Source organism: Drosophila albomicans, chromosome 2R, assembly GCF_009650485.2.
Source record: "Drosophila albomicans strain 15112-1751.03 chromosome 2R, ASM965048v2, whole genome shotgun sequence".
Taxonomy (NCBI): domain Eukaryota; kingdom Metazoa; phylum Arthropoda; class Insecta; order Diptera; family Drosophilidae; genus Drosophila; species Drosophila albomicans.
The window spans coordinates 14569941-14595817 of NC_047631.2; the positions used below are offsets into that span (position 1 = coordinate 14569941).

Here is a 25877-nt window from a genome sequence, read left to right on the forward strand (position 1 = left end):
TAGTTGTTGTTTAATAATTTTACAGAATTATTTTGTTGTATTGCATATTTAATAAAACAATATATTTAAATTTTTATAAAATATACCAGTTTGACCGGTATATGAAGTTTGATATTACAATTTTAAAAGTTTATTTCGGTATTATTTGAAGCTTTGTTATTTCCGAAATTGTTTTGAAAATCAACTTAACCATTTTGTAATTAAGAAATAAGATGTTTATGCTTTGGCGTGCATATTTAGAAAATATCAACGTATTTCCACAAGTGTAACCAGCCACCCACCAAATATGTCAATATTATTGCACGACTTAAATAGTACATTTTGAAAGACAGCTTACGGTCACGCTGGCTTGCAGTTAAACCGCAATGTTGTGCAGGTAACAACGCGTCGTGCGTTGTATAGTTTGTCACCTGTTTGCTTGACCCGTTGAAAATAAAGGTGTGGAAGTATTTGAAAATTAACCCGTCGTTTTGGTCGTTACGAATTCGCGCGTGTGTTCGTGCGTTCGTGTGCCGTGAAAGTACAAAATTATAATAAATTTGATTAGCGACAGTGCAAAAAAAGGGGAAAAAACTAAAGCCAAGCGTGTGCAAATATAAATATACCTATAAATACATATATATGAGTGTACGCTAGTGAGTGTGTGTTTGTGCTTAAGAATTCCGAGAAAGAACAACAACAACAACTTCTAAGATGTCAAACAATCGTCGCAGAGTGCGTACCATTGATTACGCCGCCCTCCAAGGCCTGCAACTGTCAGCGTTGGCGATGAAGGCAACAACGACGACGGCGATGTCGCCGCCAGCACAAACAGAAGCAGAGGCAGAAGCAGTGACAGAAACAGAAGCAGAGCAGTCACCTACAGCTCCTTTGCCGGCTACAGTTTTAGAGTCACCTCCAGGCCCACCTCCCGTGCCACCAATCAGATTACGTCGTGAACTCAATGTGGATGAGGATGCAAGGTAAGCAGACGGAGATGAAGGTAGAGTGAGAGAGTGAGATGAAGTGGTTTTTGATTATGATGTACAGTTTGTTGTTTTTGTTGCCAATGCCGGCGTCGCGAGTCGTTGAGAAAAACCCAAAAGCACAACAGCAACAACAACAACATCAGCTTAAACACGCGTGCACACAAGTATTTGTGCGAGTGTCGAGCTTTAGTATGTGTATGTGTGTTTGTATTCGGTTGAACGATGGTGTATTTGTTTTTTTTTTTATCTTTTGATATTTCTTTTCATTTTGCTCCCGCATATTTCGTTAGCTCCATTTGTCCAAAACGTAAACAACGTGTTTTTTAAAGCTGCGCTTTTGTTGCGTTATTTGCGTTTTCTTTTATGCCAATTGCAATTGTTGTTGTTCGCCAGCGCCAGCAAAAAATCAAAACGAAAAAAATCGAAAACAAAAATTGAAACTGCAAGACAGCAATAAAAATGTAAATTTGGCTTGAAATTCAACACTCGTTGCGACTGTGGCATTCATCGTATATGTGTGTGTGTGTATAAATAAATGTACATCGCAGTTCTGGGGCCGGCTGAAAAAAAATCGGGGTCTTTCAAGATATTTGCTGATAAGAAAGCCATTTGCCTGATAAGACAACACACACATGTATGCGAATAAACATACATACATATATGTATCTAAGACAGTTTTTACCTTTTCCGCTACGATTATTCATGCCCCACACACACACACTTGCACACACAACATTCTTGGCATGTGTGTGTGAAGAGCATGTTTTGATTTGTCGCGTGGTTTGAGTGTGATACATGTTTCTTATGAAAATTTCACACATCTTTTTTATTTCATTTTTTTCGATCGCTGCTTTTAGCACAAAATAAAAACGTCAAACATAAAATATCCCATGGTGAGGAGTGGGTGAGGGGGAAGCTATTGAAATTTAGTGAATTTCATTATTGCTCCTCCTTCGCCGCTTTCTCACTTGTTCTTCTTCCTCCTCAGTCTGCGATACCAGTTTTATTTTTTTTCGCTGTATAACGGTGATGATCGGGGTGAAGGCTGCTGAAGTTAAAACGCGTTTAATTCAAAGACACACACACACAGATACGTATGCAGCAATGTATGCGTTTGTGTGGACGTGTGCTTGCACATTTTGCTTTGTTAACCTCTTTCGTTATGCGTTGAAGCTCAAAGCGAAAAACCAATTCTGTTTTGTAAATCGAATTCGCTTTCTTCTCAATCTTCCAAGTTCCAGTCGAACGTCAATGGAATTCCTTAGCACCTCAGCTCGCTGACTGTCTGTCTCTCTGTCTCGCTCTTTCTGTGGGGTAACTGTAGTTTGCCAACGTCTCGCTTTGGAATGACGAACACACACTCACGTAGTCCCAAAATGGCGTTTGCTTGCGGCGGCACGATCAATGCCGAATTCCCATGCATTGCACTTGAACTTCAAATGGACCATCAACATCTGTTGCGCTCCCTTTCACTCTTACAACTTACACATGTTGTTATCTCTGTCTTGCAAATACGCAAGCAAAATACACGCAATAGTAATGTCGTAATTACGTATGTTTGTTGGTGCATGTGTAATTACACATTTGATAAGCATAATTATGATACATGCAAAACATTTCCGCAATTCAAGCACACACTTACAAACAAAAACACACTTACGTCTTCTATGAACTGCGAAGTTCGCATTTTTCAAAATTATTTTCTTGTATACAAAATTCTTGTTCATAAATTTTTGCTGGGGCAATTGGGAAAAAGTGCGAGAAATACTTTCGATATGGTTGCATTAATAAACATACAATGTTCAAATACAACGTACAAGTGTAAAATTGATTTATGAAGAAATAACAAACTTACAAAGCTTAAATATTATAAAATAGTGAGCGTACAATTTTATATTTTCTTATTTTTGTAGATTAAAATTTGCTAGACTTTTTATTTTTAAAGATAAACAAAGACATTAATTTCCCAATTTATTGAAATTTATAGTGCCAAAAAGGGGTAAACAAACTGATAAAAAAACACGCCAGAAGGCTCTATTTAATTGCAGTTTAATCGTCGACTATCTATGATAATGCCCACTGTACATATCGCTTAATCGTCGACTATCTGCGATTATACCCACTGTACGTGTTTAATTAAATATACTTATTATGCGGCTGGCAATGATAACGAAATCATAAATAAATGGTTGATGTAATGTTTATATATGTACGATTCTACATACATTAAATGCGAAACAATTAGGTCCTCTAGGGACCTGTTGCAAGGCCCCAATGTGTCACATTTATATAAATAAACTAGGAGCTAACATAGTCATTACTACTTAAATAGCTACTTTTATTTGAAAGTATAATTAGATCTTTTGTTCAACTTTGAGCATATATAGAAATGAATTAAAAGCGAAATTCATTATGGAAAACGAATGAACAGAAAGACATATGGTCAATTTGTTTAGTCTTGTCCCAGGTTGAAAAATTGGAAATAGATTATTTTTTGTACAAATAGATTTGCTCATTTTATAGATATGATCTATTGATTATTTACAATGTTGTTGCTATCAATTAGTGTTTGTTATCGAACTTTGTAGTTGAAAAACCTTTAACCTTCATTTGTTGTATACTAAATTTAAACACACGGTGCGTATGCATAATACTTATGTGATGTATACGCATCGTTGGCCATAAATCTGATGATATTGTCTAAAATTGAAAGCAATCGAGTAAACACAGCTGCTAATAAGTTGTGTGCGTACATAATAAAAATTTCATAAATTAACAATATTAAATAAATACTCTCGCCACAAACAAAATAGCAATAACAATCGCTTGCTTGATCTGCCGCCAGTTCGATCATATCGAACATGTAGAGAGAGAGAGAGTAAGAGAGCGAACGCCGCTTTGTTACGCTTTGCTTAACTTGCGTTCCACATGTTCTACCACTCTCGCTCGCGCTCTCACGGTTACTTGCACTCAAGTTCCACTCGTGCTATCTCACACTGCCACCCACAAAAATTCACTCTCGCAACACGCTAGCTCGCTCTTGCTTTCTCGTTCTACTGCTGTGCTGTCTCCACAACAAGCAAGCTGACAATTGGAATTGGATGACTCTTTTTTTTCTGGGTCTGAGGTCCGCATGCCGTCGATTAGTTTGTCGCGCTTGGCTGTGGGCTGCAGTCGCCGCGACGCGTCGCTGCTCCTCCGTACATTAATTATACATGTGAACATACAAACTCACACACTCACACGTATACCGTGTAGGTATGTGTGTGCGTGCACATTCAATGTGAGACTGTGTATGACTATTCTCTGTGTACTATACACAACACAGAGACTACTACATGGGCTACATTTTTTGTGTGTTAAAGTGCTAATAAATTGACTCTCGGTCTGCCGCCGCAATTCAATTCGCAGCGACAATGGCCTCAGCAAGTGGTCGCTGTCTCTGCTTGGTTTATCCAAACGCGATTTGATTTCGGCTACGGTTACGGTTATACAAATTGTGCTTATGTGCGTGTGTGCGTTTCTCATCTTTGCGACGCTCTTTTCTTTTTTCTGTGTTTACATTGTGAAATTCAAAGCGCGCGTTGCAATTTTTTTGGGGGAAGCGTGTGAACTTTGCGCCTGCCCAGCGACAATAACAACTATAATCACTTTGGGTTCCACTGTTGTTCCCTTTGCACACTCATCGCTCAGCAGCAGAGCGGAATCTGCTTGTGTGTGTGTGTCTGTGTGTTTACTGTCGCGTGTCTGTGTGTTTGCGTTTGATTAAAACTGTTGTCACTGTCGCCCCCCTTGCCCCTTTTACATTACACTTACAATTACACTTGCAAGTGCATAACTTCAATAGTATTTTTCACTCGTTTAGAAATCACATTTGTGAAATTAAAAGCTAACAACAATAACACAAGAACAACAACAACAACAACGACGTCAAAGTCGATTGGCACTTGTCAAATATTATCAAAAAGAGTTTTATCTCTATACTCGCAGTCCACAGTGGCTGCGCAACTGTGCCGAGTGCTCGTCAAACTGTGAAGCAGCCGAAAATGCCGCGTAAAAAGTAAGTGAAAATTGCAGATTATGGCATAAAACGTAAATCTGATGAAACAGTGCAGGAAAATGTGGTGTGATTTCCCCGCCCCTCTTTTCCATATGTGTATATAAATCAAATCAGCAATGAAATTAAAGCATAATTAGAGGCGTGACAAGCGGCTGTCTGCTGTAAGCTGGCGATAAACAATCGATAAGATAATAATAGCAAACGATCCAGTTTCCGCCTCCACCTTTCCGCCCTCGTCCTCCATGTCCGCCTACCTGCCCTAAACGGGCTTATGTCCATATTTGCCTGGCTTATCGGGGCCCAAACAGCAGTTGCTGGCCAATTAGTGCAACAATTAGTTGCTGCCTGTTCTGTGCTGTGCTGTGCTGCTGATGATCGAATGATTCTCACACACAACAATATCCCAATTTTACTCTAGGGTGGAATACCGGGTCAAACAGACGCCATCGCGTCCCATGCAGATGGGCAACGGTCGCATCGGCACCTTGGAGGAGGATCTGCATCCAGAAGATGAGCTGGCCCACTATGATGTGTTTGGCTCAACGCCGCCGCGAACCCGTCAAAAGATCAAGAATCGTGACTGGGAACGCAAACAGAAAGTGGCCACAATTGTTGCGTAAGTAGTTTGCCATATTGCAATTCCACATTTTCTGGGATTTTGGATTTATTTGTTGTGTGTGTGTGTGTGTGTGCTACATTCTCAAACATTAATCAATTTCTTTTATTGAAATTCCATTTGACTCATTGATTCGTTTAATAAAGTATCAAATAATCTTTTACAAAATGTTGTGTGGGTGTTTGTCGGTGTGTTTGTCCTAACTAACTGTTTATTCATGGATCCATCTGGTGTGGGAAGAAAGAAAATAAAAATTAACTTTATGGGGATTTTTGGTAAATATCTTTTTCCCTTCAAAATATATTATATTGTGTTCTTCACATGGTTTGTCTTTAATTTCATTAATCTTCTGAAGTGGAAAAGTTCAAATTGGCTTCAACACGTTTTTTTCTTATAAATTCCCGTTCCATTGTGAAATATAAATATTTTTTTCAAATAAAGTAATCACTAAAAAAAGTAACAGAATTTACTTGGATGCTTATATCATTTAAAAGTTTTAAGCTGCCAATCGAGTTGACTTACGTTAAAATATAATTATATTGTTTTAATTGCCTTGTTGAGGGTGTGACTCAGTTTACTTAACTTCATTTGTTTGCCTTACATCTGTCTGCCCGTCTGTCTGTCTGTTTTTACGTCCATATCTCGTGATTTATAGCAGCTCGAACTACCTAAATTTTGTGTAATACCAATAAAGAAATGTAACTAATATCGATTTAGTAGTCCATAACACAGAATGAATTTTACGTATAAGTGTTATTTGCAAATATGCTGAAATCTGGCTAGATGCCAATTGATGTGGTAATGAAAAATATTTGACCAGTGACTCAAATATTTAAACAATGAAACATATAAGAAGATATAGATTTTACTGTGTCTAGACTAATTTAATATTGCTTTTAAATCAACACAATATCGATTACAAGTTGTCAAAAAGGCTGATGAATGTTCACTTAATAAAATGAAATGCAAAGTTGTAAATTTTATACACTTTGAGTATATAAACAAGTAAGAAAGTTACAATCGCCTGTGAGATACCCGCTACCCATTTTGAATTAAAGCAAAACATTGCGGTATTTTTTTTAAATATACAAAAATACAAATATACTAAAAATATACCAAATGGTATATTTGTTATATCGATATAGTACCACATTCAAAATATTCCATTGACGGTATATTCCAAATACCAGATTGTCAGTCATAGCAACTAAGACCCCTAGTAATAGGCATTTTTGCCCATACAAAAGTATTTCTTTAATAACTTCCACAATTTTTATCTGATCATAATCAAATTTTCAGAAATCGTACTATAGTTATTATTGTATACACCAAAATTCGAAGTTGTAGCTTGAAATTGACGCTTGTTATTCGATGTTATTGATTTGCGGGGGCGGAAGTGGGTGTGGCAAAAATTTGAAACAAACTTGATCTGCTTGCAATCATAACAAATGCTGTCGAAAAGAAATTATAGCTCTATCTCTTATAGTCTCTAAGATCGAAGTGTTCATACGAACAGACGGACAGACGGACATGGCTAGATCGTCTCGACTGTTGATCCTAATCAAGAATATATATACTTTATAGTATCGAAGATGCCTCCTTCTACCTGTTACATACATTTCCTGCCGGCACAAAGTTATAATACCCTTTTCCCCTATGGGTAGCGGGTATAAAAACGAATTTGGTAACTTTTCGATAGTGTTCCTTTTCATATAAATAAAATGTAATAAAAATCGGAATAGGTTTCGGCTAGGTTTCTCATTGAAAATTGTTTAAACGTTGCATTTTCTAATATGTATATTTTTTTAATAGATTTCTATAATACTTATTCCAATATTCAATTATTTATCAGCGATCATATCTTAAATAAAGAAAGTTTGTTCCGAAAGTATTTTTTATCTTTGCTTTGCCTCACTGTCTAAAGGCTTCTCTAATGCGTGTTTTGTTTCTGAGAAGAATAACATTGATGGCCCATAAGTGACAACAATTTTTGCATCAAAGAATTTAAACAATGATCTAATCATTCATTCATTCCAAGACAGGCGCCACGCTTCAGTGACGCAGTGTTGTTTGTGCTTTGAGCTTCGGTTTGACGTTCAGACTTAGGTTGAGGTAGGCGAGAGATGTTCCATTAATAATAATGCCCCTGACGATCCCCATTATACGTCATTAAAACCAAACAAACTGACTCAAGTCTACAAATAAGTCTTGTTTCAAGCATTTAATGTGTGCCATTAAAAATAAATCTAATTTGTGCTGACGTTCTTTGTGAAAGCATTTTAATCAATTGCGATATGCATTTCTCTCTCTTTGATTCACAGCTCCACAGATGCGCCTGCGAGCGTGGGAGGCACACCCAAGAAGGGAATGACGCGGATGGCACGATCACGGGTCCAGCGACGTAACACGATGGATTGCGCGCTGCTCAACGAAATGTTCGTCAACGACGAGGGCAAGCGCACCGATAAGCGATTGCAATCCCTGCTGCGCGACTCGGAGCGCGAGATGAAGAACTCGCTGGCGACGGCGACGTTGGTGCCGCCGCGTGGTAATAGCTTCCACGAAGGTGCGCATCCCCAAGAGGCACTCGACAAGATTATGCCGCTCAGTTCAGAGGTGTCGGCGCCGCTGCCATTGCGCATTGCCTCCAAGGTGGTGGAGAGTTGTAATCGCTATCGTTGTGTCTCCTCACGACCAATTGGATGTCGATCATCGGCGCCTCCTTTAGCATTTGCTCCACAGTTGCCACAGCTGCCGCAGTTGGGCACGGCGGATGGAAAACAGACGCCGGGATTGGCCAAGCGCAAAGATTTCCACGAAACTTTCGCCAATCTGATTAAACTGGGCAGCGTGGACAGGCAGGATGCGCGACTGTCGCAGGAGGAGCACACGTGGCAGACGGAGCTCAAGGATCTCATCTGGCTGGAGTTGCAGGCGTGGCAGGCAGATCGTACCGTCGAGCAGCAGGACAAGTATCTGTTCGAGGCGCGTCACGGGGTCTCCGATTTGCTGACCCAAATCATTAGCTACAAGTTCCAGCCGCGCTATCGTCGCGAGCCCAGTTTACTGAGCCTCGATAGCGGCATACACTCTGATGCCAATTCCAATGCCAGCTGTAAGTATAGTTTACTATCTCCGCTTGCATTCCCTATACTAATTTTACTGTCTTTGCAGCTCCTTTGCCGAGCAAATGTGTCAGGGTTGCATGTCGCTGTACTGCAAGGATTGCATGGATCAGCAGGAGTTGGCACTGCGCGAAGTTGAGGATCTGCTGACGCGTCTCGAGGCCGCCGAAGCGTTGTATCCCTCGTCTCAGGCGATGGGTGCGTTGCATCCCATCTATAAGTCACAGAGCTTTGTGGGACGCATCAAGTCTATGTGTTTGTGGTATAATATTACCAAGCAGAACAAGCTGAAGCTTAGCATACTGGGTAGAATACTAGCCAGGTGAGTAGACTGCCTTATAAATGATTCTATATAACTAATAAATTCTTTGTTTCTCATAGACTGCAGGATGTCAAGTTCTCGTGGCCGGTGCAAACATCCTACAGGGGAACTGACAGCGGTAACTCGTCCGCCTCGGGCGTGGACAACGAGAATGACTCGGCTGTGAATTCCATGGACTCCTCGAAGCCACCTAGCGTAGCGGGTAATGGTCAAGGAGCTCGACGTGGTTGCGGCATGTCCTGTGCCCGCGTGCAGTTCATGCTCAACGATTCGACGCATGTGCCGGGCGAGGCTTCGAGCAGCAATGAGTAAGTGCTGTAGTTGTTGCTTTAAACTCAGTGCTAATTTCTTTTCTCCCATTCTAGATCGACATCGACAGAGGTTAGTCAGCTGTCCAACGATTTGCAGCATAGCCAATTGCGCAAGAATTCAATGCACGACATAAACATCTTTAGTGTGGAGCCGCTGGGCACATCGAGCAACGACTGCAACGGCGAACAATCGTCGGGATTGTATCGCAAGTTCATCGAGAATGTGCTGAAGTGTCGCGGTCTCGCCAAGTCCTTGGCTTTCCTCCACCAATTGCACAATGTGGCGCTGTACAAGGCGCACATTGCACTGGAGAAACCGGGTGCCGAGGATGTGGAAGACTTTGAGCTAGAGTCCGAGCCCATTGATTCGAATGTGCCGCGCATGGATCCGCAGATTAGTCACGAACAAATTGTCGAGCTACGCACTTATGGCTATTGGAGCGAGGAGGCGCAATCGATCAATCTGCCCTCGTACATTCCCACATTTGTGTTCCTCAGCGGCATTCCGTTGCAGTTCATGCACGAGTTCTTACGCATGCGTCTCGAGACTCGTCCTGTGCGCCCCAATCCTCTTAGTCTCGAGCAGCTCATGAAGGAACTGCGCGAGGGTCTCACGCTGGCGTTGACGCATCGTGAGCGTTATCAACGTCACATTACGACGGCGCTGGCTGAGAACGAATCGGAACTGGTTAGCTACATTAATATACTAAATCAATACGATGCGACAGTGCGCAAAACGTTTGAGCTTTACTTGGATTATATCGATCAATTGGTGCTCGTTGCGGTGCCGGAAACGAACCAGAAATCGGTGCTGGAGAAGGAATGGATGTTCACCAAGCTCATCAGTCCCATGATCAAGGGCATGCATACGCTTGCTTCCCAAAAGTTTTGCGGCATCATTAGCAAACTTTTGCGCAGCATTGCCAAGCGTCTGATTCAGCGTTCTGCTGAGCTGGATGAACAGATTGCGGGCACGGCGCACAGCAATAACGATAACGAGGAGCTGAAATGGCAACTGCTTACAATTTGTCGCGAGACGCAGGCGCTGCTCACCGAGGAGCGCGAACGTTCCATTAAAGTGCTCTTCTTTGCCAAGACCTTTTGTCGTGACGTGGAGACAACGGACTTTCATCGCGAGCACTACGAACACGATGTGGCCAATCATCAGCATGATTTCATCTGTTCGGATGTGAAGGCTGCATTCAAGTTGCTGCAGCAGGATGTGCTCGAGGTGCGCAACAAACTAACGGAGATTATCAAAGGTGTGCAGCATCGGTGTTGTCTCAACAACATGCAGGATCTGGACGAACAGGATCGCCTGGCTGTGCTTTCGCGTACGCGCGAAATCCTGCATCAGGGATACAAGTTTGGCTTCGAGTACCACAAGGATGTGATACGACTGTTCGAGCAGCGCATCATGGACCAAAAGGACAGCTCTCACACCGTGGAATTGGCACTGGGCATCATCTCGTTCGCTAAGATGTGGATGCACTTTGTGATGGAGCGTTGCGAGCGTGGGCGTGGCGTGCGTCCGCGTTGGGCTTCGCAGGGTCTGGAGTTCCTGATGCTCGCGTGCGATCTGCAAATCACACAGCATCTGGACGATCGGCAGTTCGAGGAGCTGAAACTGCAAATGGATCGTTGCATTTCGCATGTGATTGGCAAGACTTCCGAGCCGGAGAAGGTGGCGCGCAAGAAAGCATCGCCACGCACACGCAAGACATCCTCGCCAGCGACAAGTCGCTCCCGAACACCGACACGCACTCCCATGTCCGCTGGCGTTGTGTTGAATCCCAATACGCCGCCGCTTCTGTCGCCGCCATACAACAAGCTGCTGTATCCACAGTTCAGTCTCAAGGAGGAGATGTTGCAGCAGAGCTCGGCCACATACAGCTCCGTGGACAGCACCGACTACGTGGAGGCGCCACTTGGAGGCGCTAACGGTGAGTTGCGACTGCTGGTGCCACAGACGCCGCCCATTTCCTTGGCGTCTGGCAAGAGCAGCAGCAACTCGACGCCGCTCGCCTCGCGACATGAGCGAGTGCGCGATGCGGTCAATCGACTGGACTTAGATTTGGAAGAGCATTTGCGAGAACGTCGTCTCATTGGCCAGGTTAAGGCGCTTAATTCGTGCGACAAGGTGCAGATACGTGCGCGTAGCGTCAACTTCCGCTGGCATCGTGGCATCAAGATTGGCCAAGGGCGCTTTGGCAAAGTCTACACTGCTGTCAACAACAATTCGGGCGAGCTGATGGCCATGAAGGAGATTGCCATACAGCCGGGCGAGACGCGTGCGTTGAAGAATGTCGCCGAGGAGCTGAAGATATTGGAGGGCATCAAGCACAAGAATCTGGTGCGTTACTATGGCATCGAAGTGCATCGCGAGGAGCTGCTCATCTTCATGGAACTCTGCTCCGAGGGCACACTCGAGTCGCTGGTTGAGCTGACTGGCGGTTTGCCAGAGGCGCTGGCGCGTCGCTTCACGGCACAGCTGCTCTCCGGTGTGGCCGAGCTACATAAGCACGGCATTGTGCATCGGGACATCAAGACGGCAAACATATTCCTTGTCGATGGCAGCAACAGTCTGAAGTTGGGTGACTTTGGTTCGGCGGTCAAGATACAAGCGCACACCACAGTGCCGGGTGAGCTGCAAGGTTATGTGGGCACTCAGGCCTACATGGCGCCAGAGGTGTTTACCAAGACGAATAGCGATGGCCATGGACGCGCTGCCGATATCTGGTCGGTGGGTTGCGTTGTCGTCGAAATGGCCTCGGGCAAGGTAAGTGTGCGAGTTAGCTGATAAGCTGACGATAACAGCAACAAATGATGCAAGAACGTGAAGCAGGCGAGTAATTTTTTTTTTGGGTTTTTCTGTTGTTGTTATTGTAGCGTCCCTGGGCACAGTTTGATTCCAATTTCCAAATCATGTTCAAAGTGGGCATGGGCGAAAAGCCCCAGGCACCGGAGAGTCTCTCGCAGGAGGGTCATGAGTTCATCGACAACTGTCTGCAGCACGATCCCAAGTTACGTATGACGGCCATGGAACTGCTCGAGCAGAACTTTTGCAAGGTAAGTTAAAGCCAATTGACGCAATTTATCCAATTAAACTAATCGATGCACTTTGCTTTTCCAGTCTGGCCGCGATGAGGAGTACAGCACCGAGCAGTTGCAGGCGCAAATGCGAGGCTCCTTCAGGCGCAACGTGGTGCAGACTTAGAAGCATGAATTAAAATGAAAATGTGTATCTACGCGTACTAAATACTTATTACTACTATATACTATTGTCATATTTGTTATCGATTGCACACACGCTATATAAGTGTGTGAATATATGTGCGTGTGCATTGTATATCTGTGTGTGTGCTTGAGTGTGTAAATGTATGATTCGAATGTGTGTGTATGTGTTTATAATTTATGTGAGGTCGAGCTGTGCAATGGCCGTGCCTAGTTTTTATTCTGGACAATAAAATATCCTATGAATATTTGTAAAGCACAAGAAACCGCACAATCAATCCTAATCCAAGAATCCTTATCAGCCAAAATCAATAAGAAATTAAAAGAAAATCCATGGAATTGATTTGCAAATTTATTAAATTCTTGTTGGCAATTGAAACTTAAAGTTCAATTGAATTCGGGATTTACTTTCCAGCATAGTTGGGGTAGATTGTGCTCACTTCGGGTGACTCAATGGTAGTTGGAGCAGCTGGGGGTCCATCCGGTCCAGCTGGTGCGCCGGCGTCACCATTGGGTGGTGTTGGAGCCGCTGTGGGAATTGGTGGAATTTCCTGGGCTTTGATCAAAGGCATAGTGCAGAGCACGATTGCCAGGAACAGGCTAAGCAGCAATTGGAAGACTGTAACAAAGGATAATCCTATGATCAATTCCATTCGAGACGATTCGCTTTTCTTACTCACATTTCATGTTGATGGATTTTCGTTGACTGTTGTGGCGATGTGGTCAACTTGTGACTTTTATGCCTAACGCAATTTCCATGAATTTGTTTAGTTCGTTTTTTTAATTAATTGAAAAGATTATCGTTGGGTTTATCTTTCAGCGCTTATCGAGGACGGTTTGAATGAATATAATATTGGATATGCGTCTATTTGGATTCTTGGAACCAAATATGTATCTATGACTAAGACGTCGCATACATACTGACGAATGAAGTATATATACGAGTATGCACATATATAGATTATGTAGGTCAAGATAGCGAAACAAGGGGATTTCCAATGCAATGTTCTCATTTATTTTTCTTGTCTGTTTTTGCAATTGTTAGCATGCATTAACGTTGAACCAAGTTTAACTAAACAATGTACAGCATAGTTGGAGTTTTTTTTTTTTTTTTTTTTTTTTGATTGTGGGAAGATTTAACAGTTTAACGAATACATAAGAATTTAATACAGTACAGATATAGCAACAATGAACACAGCAACTAGTTAAATTCAATTATATAAGTGGTACATAAGTAATATTCTCTATGACACTTTTTTCCTTTAACATTTCCATATATCAGAAGTTCTCTTTTATGTATAAGTATATATATATATATATATATATTCATATATGTAGATAGATGTATAACATACTCGTAATTTCTTTACTACAAAACAACATTTCGACAATTAGTACAATATATTCATAAACATATAGGTAAAATATATATTCATTCATATTCGTTCTGCTTGATATGTTTCGACCTTTTTATTTTTTTCGGTAAAGGGTATATAAATTTATTGATATGTATTGTTACTTTTCAAGTCTATAATACGTACAATGATTCGCCAATTAAGTGTAGTATTATTCTTTTCTTTGTATTTAGTTTAACATCAACATTTATTCATCTAAAAAGCCATTGTGATATCTTTGCCATCAACAATAATATAATTTTTGTAATTTTTTTGTTTTCATCAGTTTTTTCATTAAACAGCAACAGAACGATAGTTGTAACAAGCGTTTGCATAATATACATATATGTATGTATATATTTTAAATTTGTAATAACATTTCGTATATTTCGTGAGGGAAATTCAAACACAACATTGAACAAATAGTATTGCATACTTTTGAGCGGCTGCACTACAGTGGCGGCCAAATTGATGGTTACACTGCTTGTTGAACAGGCTTAAGCTTCTCTAACACGGCTAATAATAATATTGCATAATTAACACATTCAATTAACAGCACTAACAGTTTTTGCGCATAAAATTGATCTAAAACATTTAATTGACTAGAGTTGCTCTTTGTCATCTACTAAGTAGTTAGTTAATTCAGTTAGTTTAGTTCAAGTTTTCATCGTTTGGTTAAGGGAAGGGGAATTAAAGCAAATGAGTTCCATAGTTTTCATTTTTCGTTTTCAAATATGATTATGTATAGGTATGATTGACATCAGTCGAACAATCAATCTCATTTAGTTTGATATGATTGCTGACAACTCTCGAAAGTTTCCAATAAACTGATGACGTCATGTGGACGCTAGTTAACTACGGTTTACATTTACATTACAAACACAACGCGTTTAGTCGTCGTATAGTCAGGGATCTTCAAGGATCAACAGTTGCTAAGGTACGTTTACTGATATGTTTCGTTATATTGGGAATCCAATCATCTCTAATCCTGCAACAGATCCCGCATAATGTCCAGCGAATCCTGCAGCGATTTGGCATAACGCGAGGCGCTCGTATCCTCGCATGCATAGAATGCCGACACGCAGAAGACAATCTGATCCGTGTGTGGATTGTAGGAGCAGCCATAGCCACGAGGCGTTACCGGACCGTAACCCATGAAGCTATCCGTCGAGCAGGCGACCTAAAGTTAAATCAATTTGCATTTAAAAGAGATGTGTAAAAGTCTTGGGAGAAGTGAAGAGTGCAGTTTTAAGAAGCTTTGGCTTACGTGAGGAGCTGTTGTGGGTGCTGTGGTGCAAAGATTAGATAATTAGACAATATACAAAATTGGTGCACAAAGTTAAATGAAAGAGTGAGTGGTGCTTTGGTGCCTTGAGAGGTGCTTGACACAGAGAGTGATCAATGCTCGATACCTGGCTGGTGGACAACAGGAAGCATTGCGATATCTTGTACGCTTCGTCGGTGAAGAGTTCGTGCAGTTCGCCGGTGACCTCTAGGCTGGCTTCGCGTAAACCTAGCAGCGGTATATCGATGCCATTGCCCAGAATATTCTTTACCATCACCTCAGTCTGGCGGGCGACAGCGCAGCGGAATAATTCCCGCAGATGGTCCTTCTACAAAGAGTGCCAACAATTGAAATTGTTGTTAAAGTAAGGATAGAAAATACTTACGCTATAAATGCTAAATTTGACTTTGCGAGCATCCTCCTCGTCGTCCTCGCGATCGCTCTCCAGCGGCACATTAGCGCCCTCACCCTGGCACATGGCCTTGGCCCATTCCAAAGCCTCGGAGCTGGCAGCGCGTATGCAGTCCACGCGACCCTAAAGAACCAATTAATCAATCAATTTGAAATGATAAAATATAGATATGGGTTTGCTTACGTGTAGGAAGCGCCTGGTGGAAGCACTCTCATAAGTGGCCACCAGATGGCCATAGAGTCTGCAATTAGTTGAAATGTTTTAAGTTTAGATTTCTGTTTGATATTCGGTGACTTACTTGAAGTGGGCCAGCTGCAGGGACAGCTGTATGTAGACATCCGGGCTGACCTGGCAGGATTTGATAAAGTTCTTGCCATAGCCCTTGTAGCGATACACATAGAAGTCCAGATTATCGATGGCCTTGTCCACTGTGATGGCCGCCTGAGTGAAACGTTGCTGCACCTGGGCATTCACATGCCACTCGAGGCGCTCGGGCGGTGGCAAGTGATGCTGTGGCATGCCGTTGTCATCGGCCGGATGATCCAAGATCTTCTTGTAGATCTTCTCGAGCAACTGCACCACAGCAATGCCCTCCGAGGTGGAGTGCTCGTAGCAAAGACCCCAAGTGCCATCTGTGCAGATGATGAGCTATTGAGGTAAAGTGGATATTGCATTTATTAATCGAGTATTTAATGACAATTCAAGATTAACTAATTAAAAAAGATTTAATCGAAAGCTTCGCAGCACACATTAGAGCAGCTCAATTATGGCAATTAAACATATTTATATTAAATTATTTTGTAATTTATAATTTCAAATTTAACCTATGTTTAATTAATATATCGAGTAATTACGCAACTATAGTATATTTGCAGCAGACGCTACAGCAAAATAAATTTACTCGATAATTGTATTTATTTATTTTCCAATTTCAAATCAAACTACATTTTAAGCTATTACTCTGGCTGCAATTAAGTTAGCAATTGGGAGCAATTGTTTGTCAATAGAAAAATAAAGAAATTTAATTAATAACAATAAATAACATTAGAAAAATACAAACAAATACATTTTTAATGTTTTCATTTGAATTTAAGCCAAACAATAAATTAAGTATACGCACAAAATTATGAAATTCGAAATATGTATATATGTGAATTTGAATGTTATATTCGAAATTTAAGGCAAATATAAAAATAAATAAAGATACAAGTTGCAATCTGTAAAGATTCATTCGCTCATTTAAGCTCAACGTAAATACAAAATGTAGTATACACAAAAACATGTGCAAAATATATACATTTAAATAACTATTTTATTTTCAATACAACTTTGATATTAGAAATATTACAACATAGAATAGTAAATTAAAAATAATTTAATAAATTTAGGAGTATTTACACTATCTATATTATACACACCTGCATTGTCTTGTCGAACCAGCGATTGCCGGAGTTGAACTCGCTGCCGCCTCCATGGATCATCTCGTGTGCCATGTTGGTCTCATCGCGTTCGCCGGCAGTGTGCACAGTGGGCGTGGCACCGCTGAAGCCGCGTGCATTGAAATTGACGCCCAGCGGCTCGTCGAGACAGAGCACAAGCAGCGCCGTCTCAATCAGCTCCAGGTTGCGTTGATTGCGTTCATCCAGCTGCAGCGCCTCACGATCCTGAGCCCAACGAGTACGCGGCTCTGCGGTGAGCAGTCCAATGGGCGCCGGCTTGCCGGCCTGACAGGGAGCATCGCTGAGTACATAAAGGATCTGCGAAGCAATCTCGCTCTCCGACAGCTTGCCACGATCGTTGGCCTGCAGAACAACGCAATACATCTGATTGCGACAGATGACGACCACATGGCGATCCTCATCGCTGTCAATGGGCTTCTCACGGGGCGTCAAGTACTGCGAGTCACGCTCCACGCCCGGACGACGACAGGAGCCCAGTAGACGATAGTATTGGGCCATGCAGAGTGGCTGATTCTTTTCACGAGATGCGGTGCGCTCCAGAGGCAACTCGCCGCTGTCCAGCATCTCCTTGTGGGCGACAATGCCATCGAGCAGACGGGCTGCAAAGTGGGCGACATCGTGGACGGTGCGGAAGCGACGGGGCGGAAAGACCATGCCAGGATTCGAGTTGATCGGCAAGGGGATGCGGACATTCATGTACATGTCGTTGAGCCAGTAATAGTAGGCCTAGTAGATGTGGAGGTGTGTGTGTGTGTGAGATGTACAAAACATGGAAATGGCATTACAAATTCAATTAGTGCTCAATGACATTGATGATAATAAAATTCTGGGTGGGGTCGAATTTCTCTGAATATTTCGGGGCGTTATCATTGGGCGTGCGATAAGGCATCGATCGCAGATCTAAGATCTTGATTGATAGCGCACATCAACCATGTATAAATAGTGGCCAGGGATGGCAATGGGAAGTCAGTACAACAGCTTCATCTACCATCAACGGATACCCCAAGCTCCACTACACAAACCAGCCAAGATGAAAGGTAACAACCACCAAAATACATTTTGTTCTGGCATCCTATTCAATTTCCTTCACTTGCAGTATTCGCACTGACTCTGCTCAGCCTTTTGGCTTTGTCGCAGGCCCGCCTGGACTACAAGCTGCAGTGCACCCGCGAGGAGGTTGGCATCCGCTGGCCCAGCTACTTCAGCAACTCGGAGTACTTTGTCTGCCAGAGCATCTTCGGCAGCCAATTGACTGTCCATTGTCCCGCCGGTGAGGTCTTCTCCTTTGTGCTGCAACAGTGTGCCGCCCCAGCTTTGTATGTGCCCGCTCCACCCATGGACTCGTTGCCCACAGCAGCACCCATCACCACCCACTTGATCGATGAGGTGCCACCAGTATTGGGACCACAGCCAGTTGTTCATGAGCTGCCTCTGACTCATCATGAGGAGCACGAGCCTGTTGTCAATGCTCTGCCATTGGACCCCACACCACCAACCCCACCCACTGAGCCACCAACGCCACCCACCGTTGTTGCTGAGGCCCCCAAGCCAGGCAAGCGCCCAGTTCCTCCTCCACCATCGGCACAGAAGGCCAGCGCCAAGAAGCCATCAGCTCCAGCTCCAGCCAAGGCTGCCGCCAAGAAGCCAGCTGCTGCTGCTCCAGCAAAGGCGGCCAAGAAGCCCACGCCACCAAGCAAGGGACAGAAGAAAGCCTAAGACAACTACACAACAATAACTCTTCCCTCACCATGCGGGGGAAGCAGCAACAGAATCTATACTAAGAAATCTATTAACAAGCGGAATTTCATTCAAAACTTCATTCCAAAAACAAACACAAATAGCAACAAATAAATATCTAACTGCAATTCATATATATTTCCGACTACCGTCATTGAAAACTATTACGTCTTGAACTTTGGGGAGTTTTGGGAGTTCCTACAACTTTGGAACTGGTATTCCCAGTACACCTTTATAATAGTCTAATAAATCTATTAGTTAATTGTTCTTGTCAACAAAAATATCGAAAGCAGTCGACACTTTAAATTGATTGATGTTCGATAGAGTCGGAAATGCAGCAAAAATAGAGTGTAACGACGGCCTAATACCCTTTATTTCTCTTCTGTAGATTGCATTTGGGTTTCTTCTGCTACTAATTAAAAATGTATCAGTTCAACTTTTTATGCCAATATAAAAAGTTTTTAACTTAACTTAAAGTGACAGATATAACATTTTTATTATGCTTTTTAATTCTATATTTTTCCTTTTTTATTTAAATGTAATTTCCTAATTTTATGACACGCAAACCATAAAAACTTTTATGTTTTAAACTTTTGTATGGAAACATATATAATTGTTAGCGTTTAAAGAGGCGAGAACTAAATATTTTAGTTCAATTTTCTAAATGAAAAACATTTTTTGTTTATAATTTGTGTTTTATTTTAAAATAAGAATCTTTCTTCTAAAATCAGCTGTTTTATGTCTTAAATGTTGTATTTATTAAATAAAATTATAATTTAAGATGACATTTTAAATAAAAAATGTCAGACATTTGCAATATTTATTTTTTTATCATTTATTATTTACTTTAGTGGCATGTCGGAAACTTGTAATTATTATTACAAGATTATTATTATTATTATAATGGTCATTTCGAAATGTTATCAAAGTAATTATTATATATATTCTTCATCACTATGACTATTAAGCATTTCTAATTAAAATATCTACAGGGTATACATATTGAACTTCTAAAATAATTGTTATATAGAATATCATCATAGATCAAATTAAATGTTGCACTCATAACTATAGTATTAATTTTTGCTATAAATGAAAGGGTAGGATCAACTATTTTTACGACAAATTGAGTTATTAAATTATTAATATTTTACTAGATTTGGTTACTATGTAAACGATTAAAGTTACTAATCTGTATTCGTGTATTATTATACAATAGGAAAGTGTGATCCCCCTGAATTTTAATGAGAGATTGTTCTGAATTTGACACAATTACTTCCGTTATTATTGAATTTCCGAAGAAAGACATCGCTATGTTTATCGCACACTCACACTTGACAGTCGATTGAATAAGGTTGTGAATCGTTGTGAAAATGATATGAACGTTATTAGCGGCAAATAGACAATAAATGTTCGTTAGCAAAATATAGTATGATAATGATAATGATGATGACATTTACCGCAAAAGAATTGCCTATTCGAGACTTTCGAGTACTCGAACTCGCACTCATAGATGATTCAAACGCCATGCTAATTGTCATGCAATGTCAAGAATGAAACTACTCTTGCTATCGAACGATTATTCAATCATTACGATTGTAGTTTTTCGCTGGTGTCGTTACGTTATCTTTGGCCCAAAGATTACCCAGGTTACACAGACATCGATGAAGGAGGGGTGAATAGAGAGAGAGAGAGGGAAGCATGGGGTGGAGCAGCCTAAAACGCATTTCAATTAGGCAAGTTAGTCGCTTGGCATTTTGATTTCGATTTCCATTTTAATTTTGGCACAAGGCCCGCGGTACGACATGAATTAATCTAGACGAGCGAACTGATTACAGAATGTTGAACAAGTGCGCCAAACTTTGAGGCGTTGGATGGCATAAAAGGCTCGTTGCCCGGCTGTTTGGGAGCAGTGATCGCAACGTCAAGAACACAGTAAAGTCGAAACAGTTCGGAAGCTCACAACACCAAACAGCAGCGTTATGAAAGCCGGTAAGCAGTCATACTAAAGGATCACCACAAGGATATACAGTAATCACAAATGTTTTCTCTGTCTCTGTCTCTGTGTGTGTTTGTAGTTATTCTCTCCTCAGTCGCTGTACTGCTACTGGCCACCGTCAGTGTGCAGGCACAGTCATGCGCATCACCCGAATACACCCAGGTTGTTGACATCGATTGCTCGAAACTTGGCACAAGGATCGCAGTGCCCAACTATAAGGATATACAATCGTACTATACGTGTAGCAGCAATAAGGCTACCACCGTCCCAACATTGAACAACTGCTCCTCAACTCAGTACTTCACCTACGTTTACCAGCAATGCGACCCCTGTGCTGATTACATTCCCGCCGTGCCCTGCTCCTCGCTGAAGGTGCCCGTCAACTGTACCGACATTGCCGCCGTGACCACAGCAGCACCAACCACCGCAGCACCAACCACCGCAGCCCCGACCACCGCAGCATCGACCACCGCAGCGTCGACAACCAAGGCATCGACAACCGTGGCGTCAACCACCAAGGCGCCGACAACAGTCACAGTGCCCACACCACCCGTTGAGGAAGAGACAACGGCCAGTTCAGGTGATACCACCATTTATGTGCCAGAGCCACCATCGCCCAACGAGGGTCCCACACCACCTGGCCCAGACCCAACTGCTCCCAATGTGCCATCTGGACCACCAGTGGTCGGCTAAGCAGTGCACCCGTATACCACCAATAGTAAACCAAAAGGAACTCCGTTATGCATTTTGCTCGCGCTACAAACAATTTTCAATTGAATATACAACAGTTTTCAATAGTGCAATGAATACAACAAATACAAGCATATATACAACCTACTCCAATTCTTGTCGATTCACTCACCCAATTATCCTCGGCTTCGCGCTTGTCCAACAGGTACTGATGCAGTCGCGGTCCCAGCCCCTGTGGCGCCGAGAACTGCTTGATGATGCCCTTGGTCCGCTCCAGCTGCGCTGGCGTCGTGATGGGCTCCAGAGCCAGCACATAGTCGGCCATCGTTTGCTCTAGCGGTGGGACAGGTACCTTTGGTAGAGTCTGCAGGCCAAATACAAAAAAAAGAAGAAGGAGCGGTTAAGAAAAAGGGTTCGTTATTGTATTACCCTCCTCTGGATGTTTCCTGTTTTGCTCATTTGTATGCACAACATTATAGAAGTTGATATATATGTATGTACATCCACATAAAACCCAACCCTGCAGCATCAGCGCTCAACATTTTTCGTATACCCTCGGGACTCAAATTTCAAATCAAAAAAAAAAAAAGAAAAAAGTTAGAGAAATGGAAAATGTATAGAAAAAGCATAAGAAAAGGGAAAATGTTATCAAGGCAAGGGGGAATAGCATGAATCTGACATTGGGGCGTGCTGCATTAACCTTCCCCTCTTACACCCGCTCCCACTCCTTGAAATGTTTTGGCATTTCTTTAGCATTCACTTTTGCTTGTCAACTGACAACTTCAATTGAGAATTTCGCTCTTGAGATTCCCCAGTGATTCCCCCATCTGCGACACTCAGAATCGATTCCGGGGAACTCAAATTGCGTAGTACGTGCAAAATACTAAACTAGTCAGTTGCTTATCATTTATCACTGCATTCCTAACACGAACTTTTTGTGTCAGTTGTACTGCGAAAATTTCCAATATTTCTATGAAGCCATTAAATTTTGTTTGATGGATATAAGCATTAGCACTCATTGTACCATCAGAGAATCTAATTTTAGTATTTCAACATAGACAGCAATTGAATTTAGTAGTTGTTATACATATTTCCAAATGTGCAATTAAAATTCTTCATGCGATTTCAAATACTCTGTAAATAATATATAGTAAGGTGATTTGCTCTGCTTTTTAAATATGCCAAAAATATTTAAGAAAAAAAGTGTTTTGAAATTTATTAAATAAAATGAATAGTAGGTATAGAACAGAAATAACTACTTTATAACCTAAAACTAAAATAAATAATTCTTGATATTAGAAATTAATTCAAACATGAATTCTGAAAATTTCAGAAATTTCAAAAATGAAAAACTAATCCGATAGTGACGTTATCCCTACTCAGATTATAAACAAGATAGTTCATAATTATACTTTTTTTTGCGTCTTGTTAAACTAAAAATAGTAAATAAAATTAAATTAAATAAATTGCAGAATGGATTGCACAAAAATTCTGCAAATTTCAGAAATATGTAGCAAAAAAATAAATATACACATATGTAGTAAAATTTGCTTTTTTCTCTGACTTTAGGATATTGACTTTAGTCGTATGTAATCAAATTATAATGACAATTAATTTGTTACCTTGTTATCATTGGATTATTGACAAGACTGTTTTACAATTTTATTCTTTATTTATATTCAAAATTAAAATAAATAATAACTTATTTTACAGAAAGCAATGAATGAAATAACACGATTTTATAAAAACCGAGAAAAGTTCTATGACAGTAAAATCAGAGTATTTCACTAGTCGCTTGGTATTGCCTTTAGCATTGGCAATAAAATTGCAAGTAACTTTTCACTCAGCTGTCATTTGACTCTGACAGCAGTCAAGTTCCTTCCCTCCCCTCATTATGGTCCACCCCCGCAGCGAGTTTAGCTCCGCTCAGCTCAGCTTTACATATTTCCATGTCAATCTCTCCATATTTTTTGGGGGTTGCTGCTGTGCTTTTTTCAGGTGAGAGAGTGAGGTACGAATGCCTGGCTTGAATCTATGTTTGTTTACTGTTGCTGTGGGTTGTAGGCTGCTTTTGCCTTTGGGCTGCCCAGTTGTCTGACGCACTGACAGTCTGACAGTTGGACTTTCGGGTTGCTTCGCAGTTCCGGTTGCTCCCCAGCGAACCATTGCCGGTTGCCGTACACAAAAGCCTTCGTTATTTGCATTTGTAATTATAACAAACAGGATTAGTCTGTCTCTCGAACTGTGTGCGTGTGTGTGTGTATCTGTATTATTCTCTCCCTCGTGTGTTTGTATTTGAATTAGTAGAGAGTAGCAAGTTTGTTGAGCTACAGTTCAAATATTTGCAAGACTGACTGCAAAGAAATGCTGGGGAATTGTTAAATCAATTTTACTCACGTCAGGGAATCCAAATTCGTCTACAGACTCGGCCGTGGACAGCCACTTCTTCGGTATCGACAGAATCGAGTCTCGCCATCCTAAAAAAAAAAACGAAATTAATGGGAAATTTTCAATTAAAATACAAGTATAATATGTTTATAATCATTATTAGTAAGCGCTGTGGACTGCCCCAGCAGAAATAAGCTATTGTTGTTCATGAAATCAAATTGTTGACTAATTTGTTGTTCATGCACATGTCTCGATTAATCTAGAGGCCCTGATATCGAGTGTCTCATTGAAGCCACCGCTAGTTAATCATTGTCAGTTGACTCAAGTGTCCGATGGTCTGTGGTAGCTTCCGAAGAATTTGAGCTGAGGACATGACGATTATAGTTTATCATTGATGTGGATGTCAGATTCGAAAATTCGATTGAATGGAAACCTAATCGGACAGCACAAAGTGCGTGTACAAAATTAGATTGTTCGTTGCAGAAGTTTCCTCCACTTTTATTTCAACCATTTTCGTTTTGTTCCCTTTCTAATCTTTAGAACATTCTCTCGACATAGATACGTGTGTATGTAGTTCTTTTCTTCTTTTTTGTTATCGAAATGACATCAAGGAAAACGGTTGAGCATTTATTGCTGCCTTCCGTTGACGTTGAGAAGTGCAATAAAACTACGACTTAAAGTTGTGAGCATTTCCCGGCTCAAGTGTCCGTTTTGGTTTCCTTTAAAGTTTGCCATGTAACTCGAGTATGTAAGCACTTCCGGTTGCCCAAAGAAACGGCAATTTCCGTTATTAGCTTTTAGGCCAAGTGAGTGTGAGTCCGAGTCCGAGTCGGAGTCGGAGTGCTGTCCTCTGGCACATCTTATAACAAATTAATGGAAATAGAAACATACACACACTCTCTCCCTTTTTCTTTGACTCTCGCTCTCTTTCACACACTTAGTTTCACATCTTTCAAAATGGCCGCCACTTGACGGACACAAAGGCAAAAGCTTAGCACGGGCAACTTATGACAATCATAATGTTATTAATAAAAATGGTTTTACGACAATCATGATAAAAGCAAAACGCTCCTCTAACAGCCCTCAATGGCACACGCGTCACCCTGGCCAAATTTAATGCAATTTATTATCCTTTTTTCATTATCTGCCCCCGCGACCTGACAACGAGTACAACTAGCTACAGTTGGTCGGTCTCATTGTGGCTGCCATCGAACAATGGAGTCACGTGGCAGCAATTTGAACGTCCGTTCTTTTGTTGTTGCTGTTGCTGTTGCACGAAGTGTGACTGTTGTCTTTGGCTGGCACAACATTAACCACAAGCTTTAACCAGCCGCCTGTCTAGCAATCAGCGTCTTCTGCTTTTTAGAGGTGTGGAGGAAGGACAACTAGATGAGTTTGCCACGCAGTTGACTGCAAATTATAATAAATTGTATTAGGGAAGCACAGGATGGGTTTGGAAAATGCAAATTAAGTAATTAAGCCGGAAGTATGGGGGGCACAGAGAGCACTGAGGTAACCCGGCAATACATCATTTTTAACTCGTTTCATGTTTTTATATCATCATTAGCTGAGTTTTAAAGTGAAAGACGAATTCGTAAGGGTTGAACGTATTTATAATTTAACAGCTAAATAGAAATGTATTCATGTTGAAATAGCTAACGACAAACGTAACACGAAAGTAGAAAGATATTTTTATTGAGTTTGTTAAAGTGTGCTTAAAGTTGTAATTTGATACTGCTATAAACTTTTTATATTGCCGTCTTATATATATTATTTATACTACATCCTTAATAAGGTATACTTTCAGCAAAAAGAAATGTAATAAGACCCTCATCACTGCTTACCCAAAAGTAATTACGTATACGTAACGTCTGCT

General features: G+C 41.3%; 3 protein-coding genes across 3 annotated transcripts in view; 2 read left to right on the forward strand and 1 right to left on the reverse strand.

Annotated features, from left to right (window-relative positions):
• The first annotated feature begins 364 nt into the window (after positions 1 to 364).
• LOC117576319 (mitogen-activated protein kinase kinase kinase 4) lies at positions 365 to 12876 on the forward strand. The gene is given in 9 exon segments (XM_034260978.2): positions 365 to 962; positions 5447 to 5644; positions 7966 to 8759; positions 8819 to 8830; positions 8833 to 9091; positions 9151 to 9399; positions 9457 to 12181; positions 12292 to 12471; positions 12536 to 12876. Coding segments are annotated over 9 exon segments (4770 nt in total). The 5' UTR covers positions 365 to 693; the 3' UTR covers positions 12620 to 12876.
• A 99-nt stretch (positions 12877 to 12975) lies between these two features.
• LOC117573433 (choline O-acetyltransferase) overlaps positions 12976 to 25877 on the reverse strand; it is a gene marked incomplete at its 5' end in the record, with an annotated part of 28515 nt that continues 15613 nt past the window's right edge. The window contains 9 exons of the mRNA XM_034256648.2: positions 12976 to 13255; positions 13317 to 15210; positions 15443 to 15643; positions 15701 to 15850; positions 15911 to 15968; positions 16026 to 16375; positions 17146 to 17913; positions 21786 to 21977; positions 24011 to 24090. Of these exons, the coding sequence (XP_034112539.1) occupies positions 15013 to 15210; positions 15443 to 15643; positions 15701 to 15850; positions 15911 to 15968; positions 16026 to 16375; positions 17146 to 17913; positions 21786 to 21977; positions 24011 to 24090 (1997 nt within the window). The remainder of the gene's footprint in view (positions 13256 to 13316; positions 15211 to 15442; positions 15644 to 15700; positions 15851 to 15910; positions 15969 to 16025; positions 16376 to 17145; positions 17914 to 21785; positions 21978 to 24010; positions 24091 to 25877) is intronic.
• On the forward strand, positions 18064 to 19058 carry LOC127566038 (uncharacterized). The gene is made up of 2 exons (XM_052007479.1): positions 18064 to 18224; positions 18284 to 19058. Exons 1-2 carry the CDS (start codon positions 18140 to 18142, stop codon positions 18901 to 18903), a joined length of 705 nt encoding a protein of 234 aa, XP_051863439.1. The 5' UTR covers positions 18064 to 18139; the 3' UTR covers positions 18904 to 19058.